The sequence below is a fragment of the Triticum urartu genome, chromosome 6 (assembly GCF_003073215.2).
Source record: "Triticum urartu cultivar G1812 chromosome 6, Tu2.1, whole genome shotgun sequence".
NCBI lineage: Eukaryota > Viridiplantae > Streptophyta > Magnoliopsida > Poales > Poaceae > Triticum > Triticum urartu.
The window spans coordinates 95266719-95289300 of NC_053027.1; the positions used below are offsets into that span (position 1 = coordinate 95266719).

Consider the following 22582-nt stretch of genomic DNA (forward strand, 5'->3'; position numbering starts at 1 on the left):
GGTCTGCTGGTTTACCTGGTGTGTTCGCCTTCTGAAGATATGTAGTTTCGAAACCTGCTGCTCCAAATGATGTTTATTTCCTTTCTCTTATAACACTGTTCGACTTTTTTTGCGTAACCAAAAAAATATAGGGAGTTATCTGGAAATATTTACCCCCTACACACTGACATGTGGGCCGCTGGCATGCCATGTAGGTAGGGTCTACACCTGGATACAGTAGAATGCACCGTATTTGCACCAATCAACAAGTTAGGTGACCGCAAATCCATATTTTATAAGTTTTAGCACCAAACTAAACATCCAGTGCAAGTTATATGACTACTAGTGATATTATCTCAATCATCAAGGTACAATGAAAAAGCCAGGACGTATCAAGCCGCCCGAAAGGATTCCACACGATTCACCCGTCCAGAGGATTCACCACGTGCCCAAGAAAGAGAGCCACGCCGGTCCTCTCCTCGACGATGGCGAACAGGAACGGCCGGTCCGCCACGAAATCCACGGGAGGCCGCGCGCTTGCGCACTGCGACAAGCACACGGCGGTGGCGGCCGCGGCCACGGTGCCCAGCTCGTCCACCTCGACGGTGGCATTGTGATACACCCCGGAGATGCGCAGCCCATTTCCGCCTGTCACCATGCCGGAGAAGTCGCCGCCTCCGAAAGCCCTGGCCACCCCGAGCTCCTGCATCTCCCGCGACGCCTCGAACTTGAACTCGAACCTGAACTTCGGGACCATGAACCGCCCGACCGGAACCTGGTCCGCCGGCGTGTGCCTCCTGATAAAGTCCGGCGTCGAGACGGCCTTGCCGTAGAGTCCGGCGAGCCCGAGGGCGGCGCTATGATCCGGGACGAGGAGGAGCATGTAGAATGACGCGGCTTGGTGGACGTGGTGGAAGCCGCCGCCGTTCTTGTAGGGAAGCTTGAGGGCCTTGAAGCCGGGAAAGGCGGCGACGTGCTGCTGAAACAGGCTCGTCGTCATGAACGGTGCGCGCACGGTGGTGCCGTCGGCGAGATGGAACGGCGCGGCGAAGGTCGCCGACGGGTCGAACGGCTGAGCCCACGTCCCTTTGAAGTAGAGCGCGTTGGCGAGAACGACCACCGTGGATGAGTCGACGGAGCCGGCGGGGAGGACCTCGTCGATGAGCTCTTTGGTTTCGTGTTTCACGAAGGTGTTCACCTGCTGCCTCGCCTTTTCCGGCTGCAAGAGAGTGTTCAAAAACGTTAGTCAGCAGTCAGCACGGGTTCTTTGATTAATGGGCATGCGTTCTACGCAAAAGTTTTAGCACACTTGCAAAAGCACATCGGGTTAACATAACTGAGAAAAGGTTATAGTTGAGGTACAAGGAAAATATAAAAATATGCTCAATCAACACATCAATTGTTTGACAGAATTTATATAACATCCAAAAAGAAACCGAATTCTTTGATTACACAGTGCCATTAGAGTTCAAGTTTTGATGATTTCTTCAATGAAACTCGCAAAGAATTTATTGAAAACTCAGTGGGAAATTAGATAGCTCCATTGAATGATATAACGAAAATCCCAAATCGATGTCATGATAACATGATTTCCTTTTGCATGTCTAATGTGGGGGGTGATGTTTTTCTTCTTTTTTAGAACCAAGACGCGAGATGCGTCTGACTTTAAATTAATAAGCCCACCAAAGACAGCGTCCAACATAAGGTTCGATAACAACATACCCACACAAGACCGAAATAAAGTACGTTACATGCAGACGGGCACCGGGCCAAAGGTACAAAATACATCTCACAAGGAAACTGAATGCCCAGCTCCACCAAGGAGAACGCAAACTCCAACAAAATATGCTCAGGTGTGCGAAGAGTCTTGACACGCAGAAAGTGTGTGTGTGTGGGAGGTGTGTGTGTGTGTGGGGGGGGGTGTTTATACCCTTTAACCTTCACCTACGACTGGTAGTGTGAATATATTTGGAAAGTGGTTGGACATGGCTGCAGCTGCAGGGCACTGGTCCTTAGAGCGTAGGGTCACGTGCATGAAGACTTTTCGGTTGTCAACGATAAGGTTAAGCCGGCTCCAGTAAGGAAGCGGCAACAACGGCGCGTTGGCGGCTTGTTCTGACGACGGTAGTGGTCGCTCAACGGTCTAGTGACCTCGATGTAATTTTTATTATATTTGAAATGATTTGTACTTATGATGAACTTTTTCACAGCATAAATTGTTGTCATTTAAATTCCCTCCAAATATCTTTGTTAAGTGCCCTTAAAAAACATCCTTTTATAAGTAAAAGACTACTTTGCCCCTAGTTTTACTTGTATTGCAAATCCCCTACGACTCGAGGAGTCCACATCGACATTGGTGCAAATCCGCCGACCCGGCATATAGGATGGTTGGGGGAACCATCACTGTCGCGTGGAGGATGACCAAGGAAGCTGCCACAACGTCAAGGACGGGGAGATCGCCTCCTTCCCCGACGCTAATGTATCCTGCTAGGATTCGTGCACCACTGTCACCTGGACAATAGAGAGACGTGGAAGAGGATGCATCGACTGGGTGGGAGAGAGGGAAGCAGGGGTCAAACAAAGATGAGGGGGGGAGAGGGGGAAGCAGGGGTCAAAGAAAGATGAGGGGGTGAGGGAGGTGGCGAGATGGGAAAGAGATGGAGAGGGAAGGGTTTAGGGTGAAATTATGTGAGATAGGGGGAGGGAATAGAGATATGAATGAAACTGGAGAGGGTTCGGTCGGATAATGATAAAAAGTAATCCAGTTTTCAAGTATATTTTTCGTTGCAAAGCGAGATGGTTGCAGATTCAAATATTGGATTATATGAATTCAGTCATGGTATGGTAATGGATTGGGCCAGAATAAAAAAGCAGATATACACCAACTTCATATATCAGGAATATAGACATGAAATGGACATACACCACATGCATAGATCAGAAGTGTAATGACATATTTATCCCTAAGGTGTTTTGGTGATTGATGACAATGCGTTTGCGGACTAATCGTGTGTCTTGAGTTTCCCAGACGTTTCTTCGCTAGGCACAAGACGGTTTGGTGTCCCTTGAAGACTATTGAAGACGGTGTTTTTCTACGTTTCTTTTTGGTGGATTTGAGTCGTAGGAAAGCCGTACTATTAAGAGGGGGTCTGCGTCGGAAAGGTTCGGGTGGAATCATCACGTACACGTTTCTTCCTTGTCCCCTCCTTTCCCCTGTACCTTGGAGCATCCTCCGTTTATATCTCTTCACCTTGTTCTGGCTGCTGTATTGGCTTGCGGTAGTACTGCTCCCTGGTGAGTGGTAGTACCGTAGGCACCAGCGGTAGTACCGTGCTGTGGCGTGGTAGTACCGCAGGTGCCCATGGTAGTACCGCTCCTCTGGAGCCATAGTGCTGTGACCCCCAGGCCAAGTACCGCTCCCTCGCGGTAGTAGGGGCGGATGTAATTTTTTACATCCGTGCTACCACGGTAGTACCGCATCCCTTGCGCGGTAGTACCGTGCGCGGTCTGGCTCAGCTGCCAGGCGGTAGTACCTCCCCTCTGCGGTAGTACTGTGTCGGATTTCTGCTACGTCTGTTTTCCGGTGGAAGTAGGCACAGATGTTCTGTTATCCTCGCTCTTCCCAGGCTTGGGGTTCCCTGCCTTGCGGTAGTACCGCAAGGGGGAGCGGTAGTACCGCGTCTGCAGAAGTACTGTCCTCAGCCCATGTGCTTAAGGTCTGCCCTTGCTACTGCTACTGTGGTAGTACCGCGGCTCCTCACGGTAGTACCGCGTGGCCCAGCGGTAGTGCCGCTGTCCTGGGACGGTAGTACCACTGGTCGCGGGCTGGTAGGTGGATAATGGTTGGATTTTCTTCCTTAGCTATATAAGGGGTGCCTTCTTCCTCGTGTTGACTACCTCTTCCAACCCTAAGCTCCATTGTTGCTCTAAGCTCCATTTTCGCCCGATCTCACTCCCTAGCCAATCAAACTTGTTGATTTGCTTGGGAGTGGTTGAGAAGGCCCTGATCTACACTTCCACCAAGATAAATTCGATTCCCCCCACTAATCCCTTGCGGATCTTGTTACTCTTGGGTGTTTGAGCACCCTAGACGGTTGAGGTCACCGCGAAGCCTTCCGTTGTGGTGAAGCTTCGTGGTGTCGTTGGGAGCCTCTAATTGAGTTGTGGAGATTGCCCCAACCTTGTTTGTAAAGGTTCGGTCGCCGCCTCCAAGGGCACCAATAGTGGAATCACGGCATCTCGCATTGTGTGAGGGCGTGAGGAGAATACGGTGGCCCTAGTGGCTTCTTGGGGAGCATTGTGCCTCCACACCGCTCCAACGGATACATACTTCCCCTCAAAGGGAAGGAACTTCGGTAACACATCCTCGTCTCCACCGGCTCCACTCTTGGTTATCTCGTGCCTTTACTTGTGCAAGCTTATTTGTGTTATATCTCTTGCTTGCTTGTGTTCCTATCTTTGTTGCATCATATAGGTTGCTCACCTAGTTGCATATCTAGACAACCTACTTTGATGCAAAGTTTAAATTGTTAAAGAAAAGCTAAAAATTGTTAGTTGCCTATTCACCCTCCCCCCTTTAGTCAACCATATCGATCCTTCCAATTGGTATCAGAGCCTCGTTTCTTTATTAAGGACTTTACCGTCCGAAGAGTATGGTTGATACCGTAGACGGTGTGGAGGAACACTCCGGTGTTAATCCGATCTCGTCTACGGGCGATGGGGGAACCTCGGTCTCTCATGAGGAGTTCAATGTGGCCTTGGAGACATTGAAAACCTCCATGACGACCGAGGTTGAAAGCATGTTTACTAAATTCCTTGAAGGGCTTAAACTATCCACCGCACCGTTGAAAGTGGGTGATCCCACCGACAAGGTGACGATGCTATCTCCGACAAGGGGGAAGCTAGTAGTGAAAAGGATCCTTCTTCTAGTGGTAAAAATGGCACCGGCATCTTTGCGCATGTGGAACCACCACTTGTTTATGGTGGACCGGTTCCTTCCACTCATTTGAATCATGCCGGTCCTCCCCCTAAGATTGTGAAATATGAGGACTTTGATTCTTGGGTTTACCGCTTTAAGCGTCATTTAAATCATGTGAACACTAATCTTTGGAGAATCATTGAAGAAGGTTTCCATCCACATGATCCAAGCAACTTCACTCCCCGAGAAGCCGCGGATAATCAATTCAATGAGAATGCTCTCTTCATCATTCAAGATGCAATTCCACCCGAAGATCTACCTCATCTTCGGCCCTTTGCCTTGGCCAAAGATGCATGGCTTTGTGTTGTCTCACTCTACCGGGGAAGCGCAAGCATTCAACGCTCCAACTATGAAGTGGTACAAGATGAAGCCGATGAGTTTGCAATGAAATAAGATGAAGAACCTCGTGAGCTTTATCGGGGAGTAACCAAACTCGCGGTCTCACTCCGAGATTACGGGAGCAAGGACACGGATGACAATTGGATCAAGCGCAAATTCCTCAAGGCAATGATGCCTTACCACAAGGCCATGTCCTCCGTCATTCGTCAAAGGCCGGACTTCCACACTTTGACCTCAAGCGAAGTGTTGGATGAGTTTGTGGCCATGAACATCTTGTACAAGACCGCCGACAATGCGGTGCTTCGTTCTCAAAGGGCAAAGAAGCCCAACCTTGCATTGAAGGCCAAGGTTTGCGTTGAAGAAGAAGAAGAGGAAGAAGAGGAAAGCAACCCCGAAGATACAAAGTATGCATATCATGAACACATGGCACTTGCTTCAAGGAAATTTTGGAGCAAGAAAAACTCAAGGCCAAACTTTAACAAAAACAACTCAAGTGGCACGAAGAGCAAGCAACCTGCAAGGACTTGCTACAATTGTGGCAATGTGAATTTTGTTGCGGAGTGCCCGTATGAGAAGAGGGAATACAATGGTGGCAAGCTCATCCGAAAGGACAAGGCCAAGTCGTTCCCCAACAAGAGCACTTTCACCAAGAAGACTCCTCCCAAGGCATTGGTGGTACAAGAAGAGTATAATGAGGATGATGATGATGAAGAAGATGGTGAGTCGGTTGCCATGGCCTCAGTTGCCATTGCAACGACTCCACGGGTGTCTCTCTTCGACTCACCCAATGAGAGCATCACCGCCAAGTGCCTCATGGCTAAATCCACCAACAAGGTAACCCCCAACATCAAAACTACCATCATTAATCATCCTTCTTCGACGGATAGCATTGATGAACATGAGGGAGCTAATGTGGAGGTGAATGAGTTTGAGGCCTTTATGGGCAAACTCAAGGGTAAATCCAAGAAGCACTTTTTTGCTCTCTTGGAACAACTTGGTGAAGCCAATGACATGATCGAGGCTCACGAAGATACCATCTCTAAGATGGAAGGACATATTCGTGACTATGACGATGAGATCTCAGATCTTTCCAATGCTCTTGAGGAAGAGCGTGGTCTTCATTTGGCTCTTGAGGAGTCACACAACGTTGATCATGCTAAGTTAAAGAAAGATTTTGATCATGTTCTCATTGTTTCTCGTGTCCTAAACTCCGAGAAGGCCGAACTTGAGGTTGATCTTGCTAGACTCAAAGAGGAGTTTGATCTACTTGAGAAGGCTCACAAGGTCTTGGAGGGTGCTCATGCTAGCCTCAAAGAGTCTCATGATCAACTTCAAGTAAAGCTAACCAAGGAAAAAGCCACTTTTCCTTGTATGATGTTAATTGATAATGCAAATGCTACTAACCCGTGTTGTGAGCATGTGCATCTTGTTGAGGAGAACGCTAAGCTAAAGGTGCAACTTGAGAAAGGTCTTGCGTCTTGCATACAAGGCGAGAAGAACCTCAACAACCTCTTGACCAACCAAAAGGGAGTTGTGGCCAAGGAAGGGATTGGGTACATGCCCAAGTCCAAGAACAAGAAGAAGAATGAAAAGGCCAAACGACCTCCTCCTCTCATGCAAACCTTTGTGAAGGAGGGTGAGGGTGCTACTAAGGAGAAGGAGAAAAACTCCATGAGGGGTATTGGTGCCAAGAAGGGAAACGCTCCCCTTCTCAACAAAGTCGGGGACTTTAACCCTTCTTACGTGTTGTGCCGCGCTAGTGATGGGCATGTTTATGCCAAATTTGTTGGTTCTCCTTATGAGTACATTGAATGGTATATTTGGGTTCCTAAGACCCTTGTTACTAACATCAAAGGACCCATTACAAAATGGGTACCTAAAACCAAGCATTGATCTCTTGTAGGTGTTTGCTTCCGGTGGGGGGTCATGGTTGCTCGATCGTGGAGCTACTAAGCATATGACCGGAAGCAAGGACTTGGTGGTGGACGTGCAAAAGATTCCATCCATGCCCACCAATTTTGAGTGGGGTGATGCCTCGTCTTCTAAGGTATTGGGACTCGGCAAAGTTGTCATTTCTCATGATCTTACGATCGAGAAGGTCATGCTTGTTGAGTCCCTTGCATACAATTTACTTTTCGTTCGTCAACTAGCACTCATGGGCTTTGCCACTTTTTTTGATATTGATTCCGTGGCCCTATTGTGGAGCAAGACTCTTAAAGTAGCCTTTGTTGGGCATGTCAAGAACGGTCTATATGTGATTAACTTTTCAGAGCGACCCACTAAGACAGCGACATGCCTAATGGCTAAAGTTGATGTGGGATGGCTTTGGCATCGCCGTTTAGCCCATGTCAATATGAGATCTTTGCAAAGTCTTCTCAAGGGGGATCATGTCCGTGGACTAACGAATGTTAGTTTTGCTAAAGATCGTGCTTGCAGTGCTTGTATCGAAGCAAAGCTACATGAGAAGGCTCACCCTCCCACGACTATCATTTAATCAAAGAGGCCTTTGGAGCTCCTTCACTTGGATCTCTTTGGGCCTCCATCCTTTGATAGTCTTGGGGGTAGGAAGTATTGCTTGGTGATTGTCGATGACTACTCAAGATATACTTGGGTGTATTTCTTCAAGAGGAAGAGCGAGACCCAACAAACCGTCATTGACTTTGCAAATGAAGCACAACGTCAACACAATGCAAAGATCTTGACAATAAGAAGTGACAACGGCACCGAGTTCAAGAACTACACCTTGGATGAGTTTCTTAGTGATGAGGGGATCAAGCATCAATATTCCGCACCTTACACCCCTCAACAAAACGGTGTTGCGGAGAGGAAGAACCGGACGTTGATGGATGCGGCAAGGACCATGATGGCGGAGTTCAAGTCTCCATACAACTTTTGGGCCGAAGCCATCAACATCGCGTGTCATGCATCCAATCGGCTCTACCTCCGCAAGGGCTTGAACAAGACTCCATATGATATACTCACCGGTAACAAGCCCAACCTTAAGTACTTTCGGGTGTTCGGGTGTAAGTGTTTCATTCTCAAGAAGGTGTTCGGTTATCTAAATTTGAGGCTAGAGCTTATGAGGGCATATTTGTTGGTTATGCTACAAACTCTCATGCTTACCGCGTCCTCAACAAATCCACGGGACTTATTCAGGAGACGTGTAATGTGGAGTTTGATGAGAATAACGGCTCCCAAGTGGAGCAGTGGCACTTGTGATGTAGGTGATGAAATTCCTCCTCAAGCCATAAGAAGAATGGGTGTTGGTTTCATCCTACCCATTGAGGAACCCCTTGTGGCCGAAGGAGAAGGACAATGCTCCACTCAAGTGGAGCCATCACCAACCCAAGGCCCACACGCTTCCGAAGAACAACGTGAAGGCCCTCATCCTCAAGAACAAGACCAAGGGCAAGATTATGCTCAAGACGGTGTTGACACACCAAGTGATGCCCAAGGTCAAGTTCTCTCCTCCGAGCGAGTTCAAGATCAAGAACAAGCTCAAGACGTCGCTCAAGATGATCAAGTGACCGCTCCTCAACTCACCACCGAGGAGGAATTGGAGCGTCGTGCCGCCAAGGTTGCTTCCAAGCTCTCCACCAAGGATCATCTCATGACAAATGTGCTTGGAAGCTTAAGAAAGGGGGTAAGCACTCGTAGACAATTAGCAAACTATTGTGAACATCACGCGTTTGTCTCTTGTGTTGAGCCTCAAAAGGTCTATGAGGCGCTTGAAGATCCGGATTGGCTCAATCCATGCACGAAGAAATCAACAACTTCGAGTGCAACAACGTGTGGAGATTGGTGCCAGGGCCGACGGTGAACCACAATGTCATTGGAACCAAGTGGATATTTAAGAACAAGCAAGATGCGCATGGTATTATCATTCGCAACAAGGCTCGCTTGGTAGCACAAGGCTACTCCCAAGTCGAGGGTATCGACTACGCTGAAACCTTTGCTCCCGTTGCTCGTCTTGAATCCATTCGCATGTTGATTTCATATGCTTCTCATCATAACTTTAAGTTACAACAAATGGATGTGAAGAGTGCTTTTCTTAATGGTCCTATTAATGAATTGGTTTATGTCAAGCAACCCCCCGGGTTCAAGGATCTCTACTTTCCCGATCATGTGTATCAACTCGATAAGGCACTCTATGGCCTTAAACAAGCCCCACGTGCTTGGTATGACCACCTTACCGAGTTGTTACAAGACCGTGGTTTTGAAGTTGGGCTAATCGACCCCACTCTTTTTACTAAGAAGGTCAAAGGAGAGTTGTTTGTGTGCCAATTATATGTTGATGATATTATCTTTGGCTCCCCTAACAAAGCTTTCAATGAGGAATTTTCCGCTCTCATGACCTCAAAGTTCGAGATGTCTTCCATGGGAGAGTTGAAGTTCTTTCTAGGGTTCGAAGTGAAGCAAAGAAGAGAAGGAATCTTCATCAACCAAGCCAAATACACTCAAGACATGCTCAAGAGATTCAAGCTAAGTGATGTCAAGCCAACTTCCACTCCAATGCCCACCAAGTGCCAACTTGACATAGATCCCAGTGGTAAAGCGGTGGATCAAAAGGTATATCGCTCCATGATTGGCTCCTTGCTTTACCTTTGTGCATCTAGACCGGATATCATGTTGAGTGTGGGAATTTGTGCATGGTTTCAAGCCGCACCTAAGGAAAGCCACTTTGTGGCGGTCAAGCGAATCTTTCGATATTTGGCTCATACCCCAAACTTTGGCTTATGGTACCCAAGAGGAGCAAACTTCAAGCTTGTAGGGTATTCGGATTCCGATTGGGCGGGAGACAAAGTGGATAGGAAGTCCACTTCCGGAGGGTGCCAATTCCTTGGTTGCTCTTTGGTAAGTTGGTCTTCCAAAAAGCAAAGTTGTGTGTCTCTCTCGTCCACCGAAGCGGAGTATGTAGCGGCCGGTAGTTGTTGTGCACAACTCTTATGGATGAGGCAAACTTTAAAGGATTACGGTGTCATTTGTGACAAAGTGCCTCTTTGGTGTGACAATGAAAATGCCATCAAGATTTCTCTCAACCCGGTGCAACACTTCAAGACGAAGCATATTGAGATTTGGTATCACTTCATCTGGGATCACATTAGGTGAGGGGAGATCGAGCTCAACTACGTCAACACTCATGATAACCGTGAAAATACTTTCACGAAGCCGTTGGATGAAGCAAGATTTCGCGAGTTAAGACATGAGCTAAATATCATTGATTCGAGCAATGTTGCTTGAACCCTTGCACACCCCACCATACTCAACTTGTTGTCTTGTTTAGATGTAGGCATGGACATAGGGGGAGTGTTGTTCTCTCAATGAACTCTCCCTCCCCCCATTATGCATAAATTGATCAAGTCTTTCACATTAGCCATGTTTGATGGTACTTGTGCTTCAAAGACGAGTTTTGGTCATGGGCCCAAGGATAATTCTTCGCGGTGCCATACCAATTGACTCAAACATAGGTGGCTCCGGGCACCGCCCTCTCTTTGGAGAGGTTGTGTCTCGTGGTCGTCTCTTGTTGTATTTTTGCCCCTTCTCCTCCTCGTGTTTGAGCTTGTTGGGTGGTTTGGTGTTCGTTTGAAGTTTCCGTGCGAAGACCTCTCTTTCTCTTGTGTTGGAAATGTGCTTCTTCTTGAGCTCACGGTACTACCGCTGCCTGCCACGGTACTACCGTGCGTGGAGTGTACGGTACTACCGGCCCAGTGCGGTACTACCGCTTTGGTGTGGTCCTTCCGCCCAAGCGGTACTACCGCGATGATACGCGGTACTATCGCACTGTCGGAGGCGCGTGGGGATAAGAACGGGAACGGGGGGTTCTAACTTCCCCATACCCATTCATCAGTTTCCCCCCACTTCGTCTCTCTCACTCACTCAAGAACGGGGCCGGAGTCCCTCGCCGGATCTCCGTCTCCGGCTGCTCTCTTTGGATTCCGACCGGTGGGATCGTTCCCCACCACTTCCTCTTGCCATGGACCAAGGTTTTTCCCCAAATCCCTCTCTTTCTTGTTGGTTCTTTTGTCTCTAGGTTTTTGGGGAGATGCTTGTGTTCTTAAGATTTTAGGCCAAATCTTTGCAAGAGAAGGTTGTAGGAGAGTAGTCTTGCATAGATGTTTTACTTGATATAGTGTCTCATGGTAGATGTGATCAACCGTAGTTCCGCCGTGGTTTCGCGCGTCTTCTCAGATTCAAAAGTAGGCTCGGATCTGACGCGGTGCGGTACTACCGTGCATGTGACGCGACACTACCGCTCATCCGGTACTATCGCTCGTTTGGTGCGGTACTACCGCACATTCTGCGGCACTAAGGTCTTACTACCGCTCCAAGCCGCGGTAGTACCGCATGAGGACACAGTACTACCGCGACTAGGAGCGGTACTAAAATTTTAGTACCGCATGACCAGGCAGCACTACCGTTGTTGTCTCATTTCCTTGTGGCATTTATCCCGTATAATTTCTACTTGTTTCCCTTGCTTTGTCGTGGTCTTTGCATTGATTCTTCTCGCTCTTTGTGTGTGCTTTCTCTTGTGTCTTAGGTGGTGGCTCTCGCCGTTCCAATCCCAGTCGTGACACTGGCTCCAAGCGACTGCGCAATCCTCAAGATGAAGCACCAGAGGGCTCCAGTGCTCCCAAGCGCAATGTCAAGACCACCGCCAGCAAGCAAAAGGAACCTGCTAAGGGCATGGACGAGATTCCCCTCAATGAGTACGTCGAACGCCGGAAGATCAACCCTTATGTGAATCCTCGTGCTATCCTTAGAGGCACTGAGTTGTTTTGGACCAAGCAGCAGGCTCTCATTTATCTGGATGTGATCAAGAACAAGCAGAATACCTTCGTGGATGTCAAGTGGATAGACATGAATCACATGAGGAAGGACAAGTTTCGGGAGTATTTTGGAGAAGCTCTGGATTTGGTGGAGCAGTTCGCTATTGAGCCTGTGATCTCCTTCCACCTTGACTATGACCCTGAGATTATCTGTCAGTTCTTTGCCTCAGTTTACTTTCACCCCGGGGATGAGCGGAGGATGACCTGGATGACCAATGGCCGTCAGTTGTCTGCTATCTGGAAGGAGTTCATGGGTCTGCTCCACGTTCCTGATGACGGGCTTCACACACCCGTTGGTGTTCGCCCCCATGCCAACTTTGAGTCTGCTAACAAGAACTTGCTTCAGCCGTACTATGTTGAGAAGGTGCTTCCCAGTGGCAAGTCGACTTGGGTGCTGAACTCTTTTCTGGATATCATGCATCGCATCTTCCGCAACACTCTGTTCCCTCGCATTGGCGACAAGGACAAGGTTCATTCCTATCTGGTGGACATGATGCTCCTGTGCACGGAAGCACGTTTGTCTCAGACTCAGCCACTTGATGTCTCACACATCATGTGGTGTGAGCTTCGGTTTGCGATGTACACCCGCAAGGTACCTATCTATGGACCGTACCTGTTTCTGTTGATCTCCACGACTTGGGAGAAGATTTACCCTGGTGATGAGTTCCTTGCTCCAGACTGGATTTGGCATGAGTCCATCAGTCTCCGCGTCAAGCCCAACTGGGCCAACACTACTACTCGTGTTGAGGCGTCTGCTGCTAGGAGGGCTGTTGGTGAGGAGGAGGCTGGTGCAGAGGATGTTGTTGAGGACCGTGCTGCTAGGTCTTCCCCGCCTTCCTCTAAGCCGTCGTGGGCCAAGAAGTTGAAGGACAAGATAAAGACTCTCTTCTGCATGCAGGCGAAGGGGCAGTACAGGACTCACGTGGCATCCAAGGAGAGTCGCCGCCGTGACAAGAAGGTCATGAGGCTCTTTGGAGAGGATGTCTCTGGCGGTTCTGAGGATGCCATCACGCTAGAGGCTGCATGGATGGCGAAGCAAGGTTTCAAGTGGACTAGCTCTAAGGAGGACATCGAGGAGACTGTCCCCGCCGCCGAGTCTGACGAGGAGCACGAGGAGCAGTGGGATGATTTCTCTGCCTGAGCCACCCCTTGTGTGTAGGTGTCCTCTCTGCCTTTTTGGCGTCTCGATGCCAAAGGGGGAGAGAGTGTAGGGATTTGCGTGTTTGCGAGTTGTGTGTCGTGTTCGGTGTGTTTGCTTTGTCGTTTGGACCTCGTTTGCCTTTGTTTGGTTTGTGTCTTTGAGGCTTATCCTTCATATGGTGTAAGACATATGCACTCTATTCTCTCTTAGTGAACTTATGTTTGTGCTATCTTGTCTAGTGTTAGCCTTACTATTGCAAGATATGCCTTGTCTTTATAATATAGGGGGAGCTTTGATACTAGTATGTGTGTCATGCAGTCCAAAGCACCCATCTAGTTGGCACACATCTAGGGGGAGCCCGTCTATATTCTAGAGAGAAGGGGTTTGCGTTTGCTTAATATTATTTCCCTTGTGCAAATCTCGTATTGTCATCAATCCACCAAAAAGGGGGAGATTGTAAGGACATCTTTATCCCTAAGGTGTTTTGGTGATTGATGACAATGTGTTTGCGGACTAATCGTGTGTCTTGAGTTTCCCAGACGTTTCTTTGCTATGCACAAGACGGTTTGGTGTCCCTCAAAGACTATTGAAGACGGCGTTTTTCTATGTTTCTTTTTGGTGGATTTGAGTCGTAGGAAAGTCGTACTATTAAGAGGGGGTCCGCGTCGGAAAGGTTTGGGTGGAATCATCACGTACACGTTTCTTCTTTGTCCCCTCCTTTCCCCTACACCTTGGAGCATCCTCCGTTTATATCTCTTCACCTTGTTCTAGCTGCTGTGTTGGCTTGCGGTAGTACTGCTCCCTGGTGAGCGGTAGTACCGTAGGCACCAGCGGTAGTACCGTGCTGTGGCGCGGTAGTACCGCAGGTGCCCACGGTAGTACCGCTCCTTTGGAGCCATAGTGCCGTGACCCCCAGGCCAAGTACCGCTCCCTCGTGGTAGTAGGGGCGCATGTAATTTTTTACATCCGCGCTACCACGGTAGTACAGCATCCCTTGCGCGGTAGTACCGTGCGCGGTCTGGCTCAGCTGCCAGGCGGTAGTACCGCTCCTCTGCGGTAGTACTGTGTCGGATTTCTGCTACGTCCGTTTTCCAGCGGAAGTAGGCACGGATGTTCTGTTATCCTCGCTCTTCCCAGGCTTGGGGTTCCCTGCCTTGCGGTAGTACCGCAAGGGGGAGCGGTAGTACCGCGTCTGCGGAAGTACCGTCCTCAGCCCATGTGCTTAAGGTCTACCCTAGCTACTGTTGCTGCTGCGGTAGTACCGCGGCTCCTCACGGTAGTACCGCGTGGCCCAGCGGTAGTACCGCTGTCCTGGGACGGTAGTACCGCTGGTCGCGGGCTGGTAGGTGGATAACGGTTGGATTTTCTTCCTTAGTTATATAAGGGGTGTCTTCTTCCTCGTGTTGACTACCTCTTCCAACCCTAAGCTCCATTGTTGCTCTAAGCTCCATTTTCGCCTGATCTCACTCCCTAGCCAATCAAACTTGTTGATTTGCTTGGGAGTGGTTGAGAAGGCCCCGATCTACACTTCCACCAAGATAAATTCGATTCCCCCCACTAATCCCTTGCGGATCTTGTTACTCTTGGGTGTTTGAGCACCCTAGACGGTTGAGGTCACCGCGGAGACATAGTCCATTGTGGTGAAGCTTCGTGGTGTCTTTGGGAGCCTCCAATTGAGTTGTGGAGATTGCCCCAACCTTGTTTATAAAGGTTCGGTCGCCGCCTCCAAGGGCACCAATAGTGGAATCACGACATCTCGCATTGTGTGAGGGCGTGAGGAGAATACGGTGGCCCTAGTGGCTTCTTGGGGAGCATTGTGCCTCCACACCGCTCCAACAGATACGTACTTCCCCTCAAAGGGAAGGAACTTCGGTAACACATCCTCGTCTCCACCGGCTCCACTCTTGGTTATCTCGTGCCTTTACTTGTGCAAGCTTATTTGTGTTATATCTCTTGCTTGCTTGTGTTCCTATCTTTTTTGCATCATATAGGTTGCTCACCTAGTTGCATATCTAGACAACCTACTTTGATGCAAAATTTAAATTGTTAAAGAAAAGGTAAAAATTGTTAGTTGCCTATTCACCCCCCCTCTAGTCAACCATATTGATCCTTTCAAGAAGTATTCATGTTCCAAGCTAAAATTACACATATATAACAATGAGAATACATATACACTTTAAACGCACATAAAACACTACAAGGTACTAGTAAAGTAATCAAAATAAACCAGTAAAATCATATGTCTCATCTCATAGAGAAATATGGCATTACTGTACTGCTAGTTTAAACAAAAAATTACTAAGAAATTAGATACCCATATTTAGAAGTTTCAATCCACATATTATCATATATCATTATGTATTACCAATGCCATATGTCACAAAGATCTTTCCATATCCTATAACCCCCCCCCCTTCGAAAATGATTTTTGTTGTAGTTTATCATCACCACTCACCCTTAATAGAGGGCACATGAATGCTTTGGTTTTTAATGGTTGCAGGGGTTAAGAGAGGCTAGTGGGCATTAGGAGCTTTAGCCTCATGAGCCATTGTTATCACAGGAAGTTTGATTTAAAATTGTCACTTGTGATTTCATCTTATCTCCGGCGGGCTATAAAAAAGGCATGTCTATGATGGTAGAGTGTCAGTGATTTGCGTCCGTTAATTACGTAAATTTTGAAAATATCCATCACCAGCGGACTTTCGTGGACGTTTTTGCTTGCCCGCCACTATTGTGCTAGTATGGATCTAATTTTGAAAGAGACAATTGTAATTTCACTACTCCTATTACTGTCTCACTCACTCACTCACTTGCCCCCCCCCCCCCCCCCCCCCCCCCCCCCCCCGCACACACAAACCTGCTTTCTGCTGCATTTTTTTTAAATTTCAAACAATAGTGCTAATCATCATAAGAAACTTAGTATTTCAAATTGACCTTTTGGCAAATTAATTTCCTTTAAGAAATACACGTGCATGTTCTAAAATTTGAACAAAAGCAGTTTTGTAGGTATGTTGCAATCATACAATAGAAACTTGCTTTTCACCAAAAAAGTATAACAAATGCTTGGCTTATGGGATTATTAGAGAAGTCATGCCACTGCAGTCAAGGCTCTAAAAGCCAGTGATTACCTCGATCTCTACCGCGTCAACAACTACAAACTGCTGTAGATGGACTCATGGACACATACGGCTGTCGGAGACAACACTGACTAGGATGGCGTGGAGGCACTGGCAGTTCATGGTGTTCACACATTCCAACTCTCTAAGGGGATGATCATGTGGAGGACGAGTACATGCTCCTTGACTCCATCAACATCAACCAACGCTCCTCTCCGGGTCCTATGCGAGATCCCCGACGACATGCACCAGTAGGAACACACAATCGCATTCGAGGAAGTTGAATCAGATCGTCGTGTCGTGTGGGGATTGTGATCGGCCCGGGGCGGGTTAGTCTTTGGATATGGGCTGAACTGGTCAACTCATATTAGAGATGGTTGATTAGTCTGACTTGCCATTATGGTTACGTAATTGTGATGCTTAGGGATTCGTGCAAAAAAGACTTTTCGAGAAGCATAGATGCGCATCACTAGTTGTATATGTTTTACACAATGTACTCCTTACTCCGAAGGGTGAACCTATGATCTAATCTAAACGTTAGTGGTTGGACCTAACGGCAATGACGCTTACGAGTCATTCCTTGGGACATCACTGTTGGAGGGCTTTCTCGCGGTCAAAGAAAGGTGGTTAATGTTTATGTTTGTTATCTAAGGGATCCTTTGCTATGACATTTGGTGCAATGTCTTTTCTTTTTCTTTCTCTATATGTGTAATAGTTTAGTTGTTGCTTTCTTAATATATGGATGGGCTTTGACTTGATTCTTCTACACAGGCTTGGCCCATTTGATATCAATTTAATACTAATATTTTTATTAAAATATTATACTCCGCTTTGAGCTGTTCGGTAGGCGTACACAGCAAGTTACCTCTGACCGGAAGTCAACGGATTCCGCGACGGCGGCGTAGACAGCGCCGGCGACCTCCACGAACTCCGGCCTGAGTGCCCGCCCACGGGCGACCCAGACGCCGCACGCGAAGGACGTCTGCTCGAGACCACGGAGCATGCCCACCAGTCTGATCGCCGGGTCGCCGTGCAGCGCGGCGAGCGACGACCCAGCTGGCCCCACCAGGAAATCCAGCAGCTCCCGCTGCGTCTCGCCCTTGGCGCCAGCGGCCACCAGCGCGAGCGCCGCGTGGAGCGACAGCGGCGAGACGATGAAGTTGCGCCCCCCGCCGGCCGCCGTGCTCCCGACGCTCGCTGCCATGCGCAGGCAGCCTGCATTAGTCACCGTGTTCCCGACGCCCGCCCCTGCCGTGCAGCCGGAGTAGACGCCATGGGTTCTTCCGGTCTCACGTGGGATCATCGCGGTGGGGCGCACGGCCGCGGCCCAGGACGGGAAGCTAGGACGCGGCGGAGCAAACGTGGGCGGCCAGGGCGCGGTGAACCTGCTGGCGGCGTCGGCGGGGCGGTGATGGTGAGGAGGGTGGCAGGCTTCGGTGTTATCGGTTGGTTGTTGGCGCGTGTTGGAGGTGGCAGCAGTCTGGAACGAGGCGAGATGTCTCGCGACGGCGGCCGCAGGGAACATCTGGGGAGCCTGGCTACCGGCGAAGTGCGGCGGAGCGGGAAGGGTTCCGGGGCGCTCATCGTGGGGTCGACCACGGCGAGGTGGGGAGCCGTGCGAGCCGGTCGGGCGCCAGGAGCTCATCGTCCGTGGCTACTAGGTAGGTAATGGGGGCAGCGTTGTGTACGAGTGAACGAGTGTGCGATATGCGATGGTACCTTGATAGTTTTTCAAACTTTGGTACCTTTTTTTTTGGTTTTTTTTTGTGAGGGACCTTTTCTTTTTTGTTGACACAATATAGATGCAAACACTCATACATACACACATACATTCACTCATATGAACGCACACACGCATACCCTATCCCTATGAGCATTTTTGAGAGACTGAGACGACAACTATCTTGAGATTGACGAAGTCACTACAGACACCTTTATAGTCGATGAAAACGTCTCCTTTCACTGAACGCACATCACTAAAAAGTCTGAAATAAATACAGAAAAATGCGAGCACCAATGTCAATGTCAAGTTTAGAACTTAAACTCTGATGGGCTGGGAATACCACCGTCCTCTTGGTTCACAAAAACGATGGTACCTTTGATAGTTGTTAGTATCATCACCATCGTTCACGTCATTAGAAAAGAAATTCATTTTGCTAATGGGCATGTGCCTAGTGTTTTTCCCACGCCAGTCAATTTTCACTTTGCACGAGGCCAAAGGTGGGGATGACGTAAGGAGCGACGATGGCGAGGGTCGACCACTCTAAGGGCGAGCCAGGACCTCACTAAAGCCAGGGGCAACACAACGAGCATCAGCGTCCCAGGTGGAGGTGAGGAAGAAACTTAAGGGGAGGGGTGCAGGGGTCGCCGGGGTTCTTGCAGATTGGCTGGGTTTAGAGGGATGGCCAGAGCAGCGTCCAGCACAACTGTGAGGGAAGGTTGAGGGGACGGACGGGCGGCGATAGCCGCATGCCACAGGAAGAATATGAACATGGCACACTTGAGGAGAAAGAAGGGACATGAACTGTTGGATTTCATTCAAATGGACAGGAAACAAAGCGACTGATGCAAATGTTCTTTTCTGGACCTGATGAATAGGTGCTCCCGAGGAAAATTAAGAATCTTCAACTCCAATGAAAATTTCAAACATCCAATAGGAGAATTCTGACATTTTTAATTATATTTATAAAATAAAACTTTCAAAAAGTGGTGGATCTATACAAAACTTGCAGAGCTGGCCATGCTAAAGGAGAACACACGAAATTTCAAAATCAGAACCGTACTACTTCTGTACTCCCTCTATTCCAAAATACTTGACGTTAAGTTTATCCCTCTCGCAAAAAAAAACTTCTTTAAGTTTGAACCTGTATATAAATACATATATACAGTATGAAAATGTTATTATGAAGAATCTAATAAAACTAGTATGGTGTTATAGACGTTGTGGTTCTCATGTTGATATCCTCAAAACTAGGTCAAAAAGAAGTCTCATATTGAGAGGTTTAAATGTTTTGTTTTATGCAAGCTATACTTCCCGTGACAATATATTGTCCGATTTCGATGAGGGAGGGACGATGACGGCGGCGCGATTTTGGCACACTCCAGTGCTTGTAGTCGTCGCTGATAACCCATAAGTATAGGGGATCAATTGTAGCCTCTTTCGATAAGTAAGAGTGTCGAACCCAACGAGGAGCTAAAGGTAGTAGAACAAATATTCCCTCAAGTTCTATCAACCACCGATACAACTCTACGCACGCTTAACGTTCACTTTACCTAGAACAAGTATGAAACTAGAAGTACTTTGTAGGTGTTGTTGGATAGGTTTGCAAGATAAAAAGAGCACGTAAATAAAAAGTTGAGGCTGTTTAGATAAGGACACAACTAAGTTAGTTTTAGTAAAGAGGTTTTTGTTACGAGAAAGTTATTTGTCCCTAGGCAATCGATAACTAGACCGGTAATCATTATTGCAATTTTATATGAGGGAGAGGCATAAGCTAACATACTTTCTCTACTTGGATCATATGCACTTATGATTGGAACTCTAGCAAGCATCCGCAATTACTAAAGATCATTAAGGTAAAACCCAACCATAGCATTAAAGCATCAAGTCCTCTTTATCCCATACGCAACAACCCCCTTACTCGGATTTGTGTTTCAGTCACTCACGCAACCCACTATAAGCGAATCATGAACGTATTGCAACACCCTACAGCGGGGATCCCTCACGCTTGTGCGACACGGAGAGCACCATAGGACAGCACCAATAATAAAACATGCAACTCAAATCAATCTTGATCATCAAATAGCCCATAGGACAAAACGGATCTACTCAAACATCATAGGATAGCCATACATCATTGGGAAAAAATATATAGCGTTGAGCACCTTGTTTAAGTAAAGATTACAGCGGGTAAGAGAGAGGTTACACCACTGCATAGAGGGGGGGAAGAGTTGGTGATGATGGTGGTGAAGTTGTTGGTGAAGATTGCGGTGATGATGATGGCCCCCGGTGGCACTCCGGCGCCACCGGAAGCAAGGGGGAGAGAGCCCCCCTCCTTCTTCTTCTTCCTTGACCTCCTCCTTAGATGGGAGAAGGATTTCCCCTCTGGTCCATGGCCTCCATGGCATGGGAGGGGCGAGAGCCCCTCCGAGATTGGATCTGTCTCTCTGTCTCTCCCTGTTTCTGCGTTCTCAGATTCTACCCTTTCAGCGTTTCTTATATTCCCGGAGATCCGTAACTCCGATTGGGATGACATTTTGACACGATCTCGATCCGGAAATTAGCTTTCTTGCGGCGAAAGAAGGGCTCCAACCGCCTTACAGGGTGGCCACGAGGGTCAGGGGCGCGCCCCCTGCCTCGTGGGCCCCTCGAGCATCGTCTCACGTTGATTTCACTTCCCAAAAATCACATATATTTCAAAAAAAAATCTCCGTCCGTTTTTATCCTGTTAGGACTCCGTTTGATATGGATTTTCTGTGAAACAAAAAACATGCAACAAACAGAAACTGGCACTGGGCACTGGATCAATATGTTAATCCTAAAATAGTATAAAAAGTTGCCAAAAGTATATAAAAGTTGTAGAATATTGGTATGGAACAATCAAAAATTATAGATACGACGGAGACGTATCAGCATCCCCAAGCTTAATTCCTGCTCGTCCTCGAGTAGGTAAATGATAAAAAAGATAATTTTTGATGTGGAATGCTACCTAGCATAATCTTGATCACATATCTAATCATGGCATGGATATTAAGATACGAGTGATTCAAAGCAATAGTCTATCATTTGACATAAAAACAATAATATTTCAAGCCCACTAATAAATCAATCATGTTTTTTCAAAATAACACTGCCAAAGAAAGTTATCCCTACAAAATCATATAGTCTGGCTATGCTCCATCTTCATCACACAAAATATTCACATCATGCAAAACCCCGATGACAAGCCGAGCAATTGGTTCATACTTTTTAACGCGCTTCAGCATTTTCAACCATCACGCAATACATGAGCGTGAGCCATGGATATAGCACTATAGGTGGAATAGAATGGTGGTTGTGGAGAAGACAAAAAGGAGATGATAATCTCACATCAACTAGGCGTATCAACGGGCTATGGAGATGCCCATCAATAGATATCAATGTGAGTGAGTTGGGATTGCCATGCAACGGATGCACTAAAGCTATAAGTATATGAAAGCTCAGTTTTAGTGGGTGTGCATCCAACTTGCTTCCTCATGAAGACCTAGGGCATTTGAGGAAGCCCATCATTGAAATATACAAGCCAAGTTCTATAATGAAAATTCCCACTAGTATATGAAAGTGATAACTCAAGAGACTCTCTATAAGAAGAACATGGTGCTACTTTGAAGTACAAGTATGTTAAAAGGATAGTAACATTGCCCCCTTTTCTTTTCTTTTTTTCTTTTTTTTGAGCTTATTTGCCCCCCTTTTTTTATTTAGGCTTCTTTGGCCTCTTTTTTTTTGGGGGGGGGGGCAATGCTCTAATAATGATGATCATCATACTTTTATTTACTTACAACTCAATATTACAACTTGATACTAGAACAAAGATATGGCTCTATATGAATGCCTCCGGCGGTGTATCAGGATGTGCAATGATCTAGCGTAGCAATGACATCAAAAAATGGACAAGCCATGAAAACATCATGATAGCTATCTTGCGATCATGCAAAGCAATATGACAATGAATGCTCAAGTCATGTATATGATGATGATGGAAGTTGCATGGCAATATATCTCGGAATGGCTATGGAAATGCCATGATAGGTAGGTATGGTGGCTGTTTTGAGGAAGGTATATGGTGGGTTTATGGTACTGGCGAAGTTTGCACCAACTCTCGAGGTGAGAAAGGGCAATGCATGGTACCGAAGAGGCTAGCAATGATGGAAGGGTGAGAGTGCGTATAATCCATGGACTCAACATTAGTCATAAAGAACTCACATACTTATTGCAAAAGTTGATTAGCCCTCGAAGCAAAGTACTACTACGCATGCTCCTAGGGGGATAGATTGGTAGGAAAAGACCATCGCTCATCCCTGACCGCCACTCATAAGGAAGACAATCAATAAATACCTCATGCTTCGACTTCGTTACATAACGGTTCACCATACGTGCATGCTACAGGAATCACAAACCTCAACACAAGTATGTCTACTAATCCACAACTACCCACTAGCATGA

General features: G+C 47.4%; 1 protein-coding gene across 1 annotated transcript; it reads right to left on the reverse strand.

The window, feature by feature from the left end:
- Positions 1–254: 254 nt before the first annotated feature.
- Positions 255–18049, reverse strand: LOC125515836 (putative serpin-Z12). Its single transcript, XM_048681336.1, has 2 exons — positions 17246–18049; positions 255–1198 (listed from the first exon to the last, which is right to left on the reverse strand). Exons 1-2 carry the CDS (start codon positions 18023–18025, stop codon positions 401–403), a joined length of 1578 nt encoding a protein of 525 aa, XP_048537293.1. The 5' UTR covers positions 18026–18049; the 3' UTR covers positions 255–400.
- Between the last annotated feature and the right edge of the window lie 4533 nt (positions 18050–22582).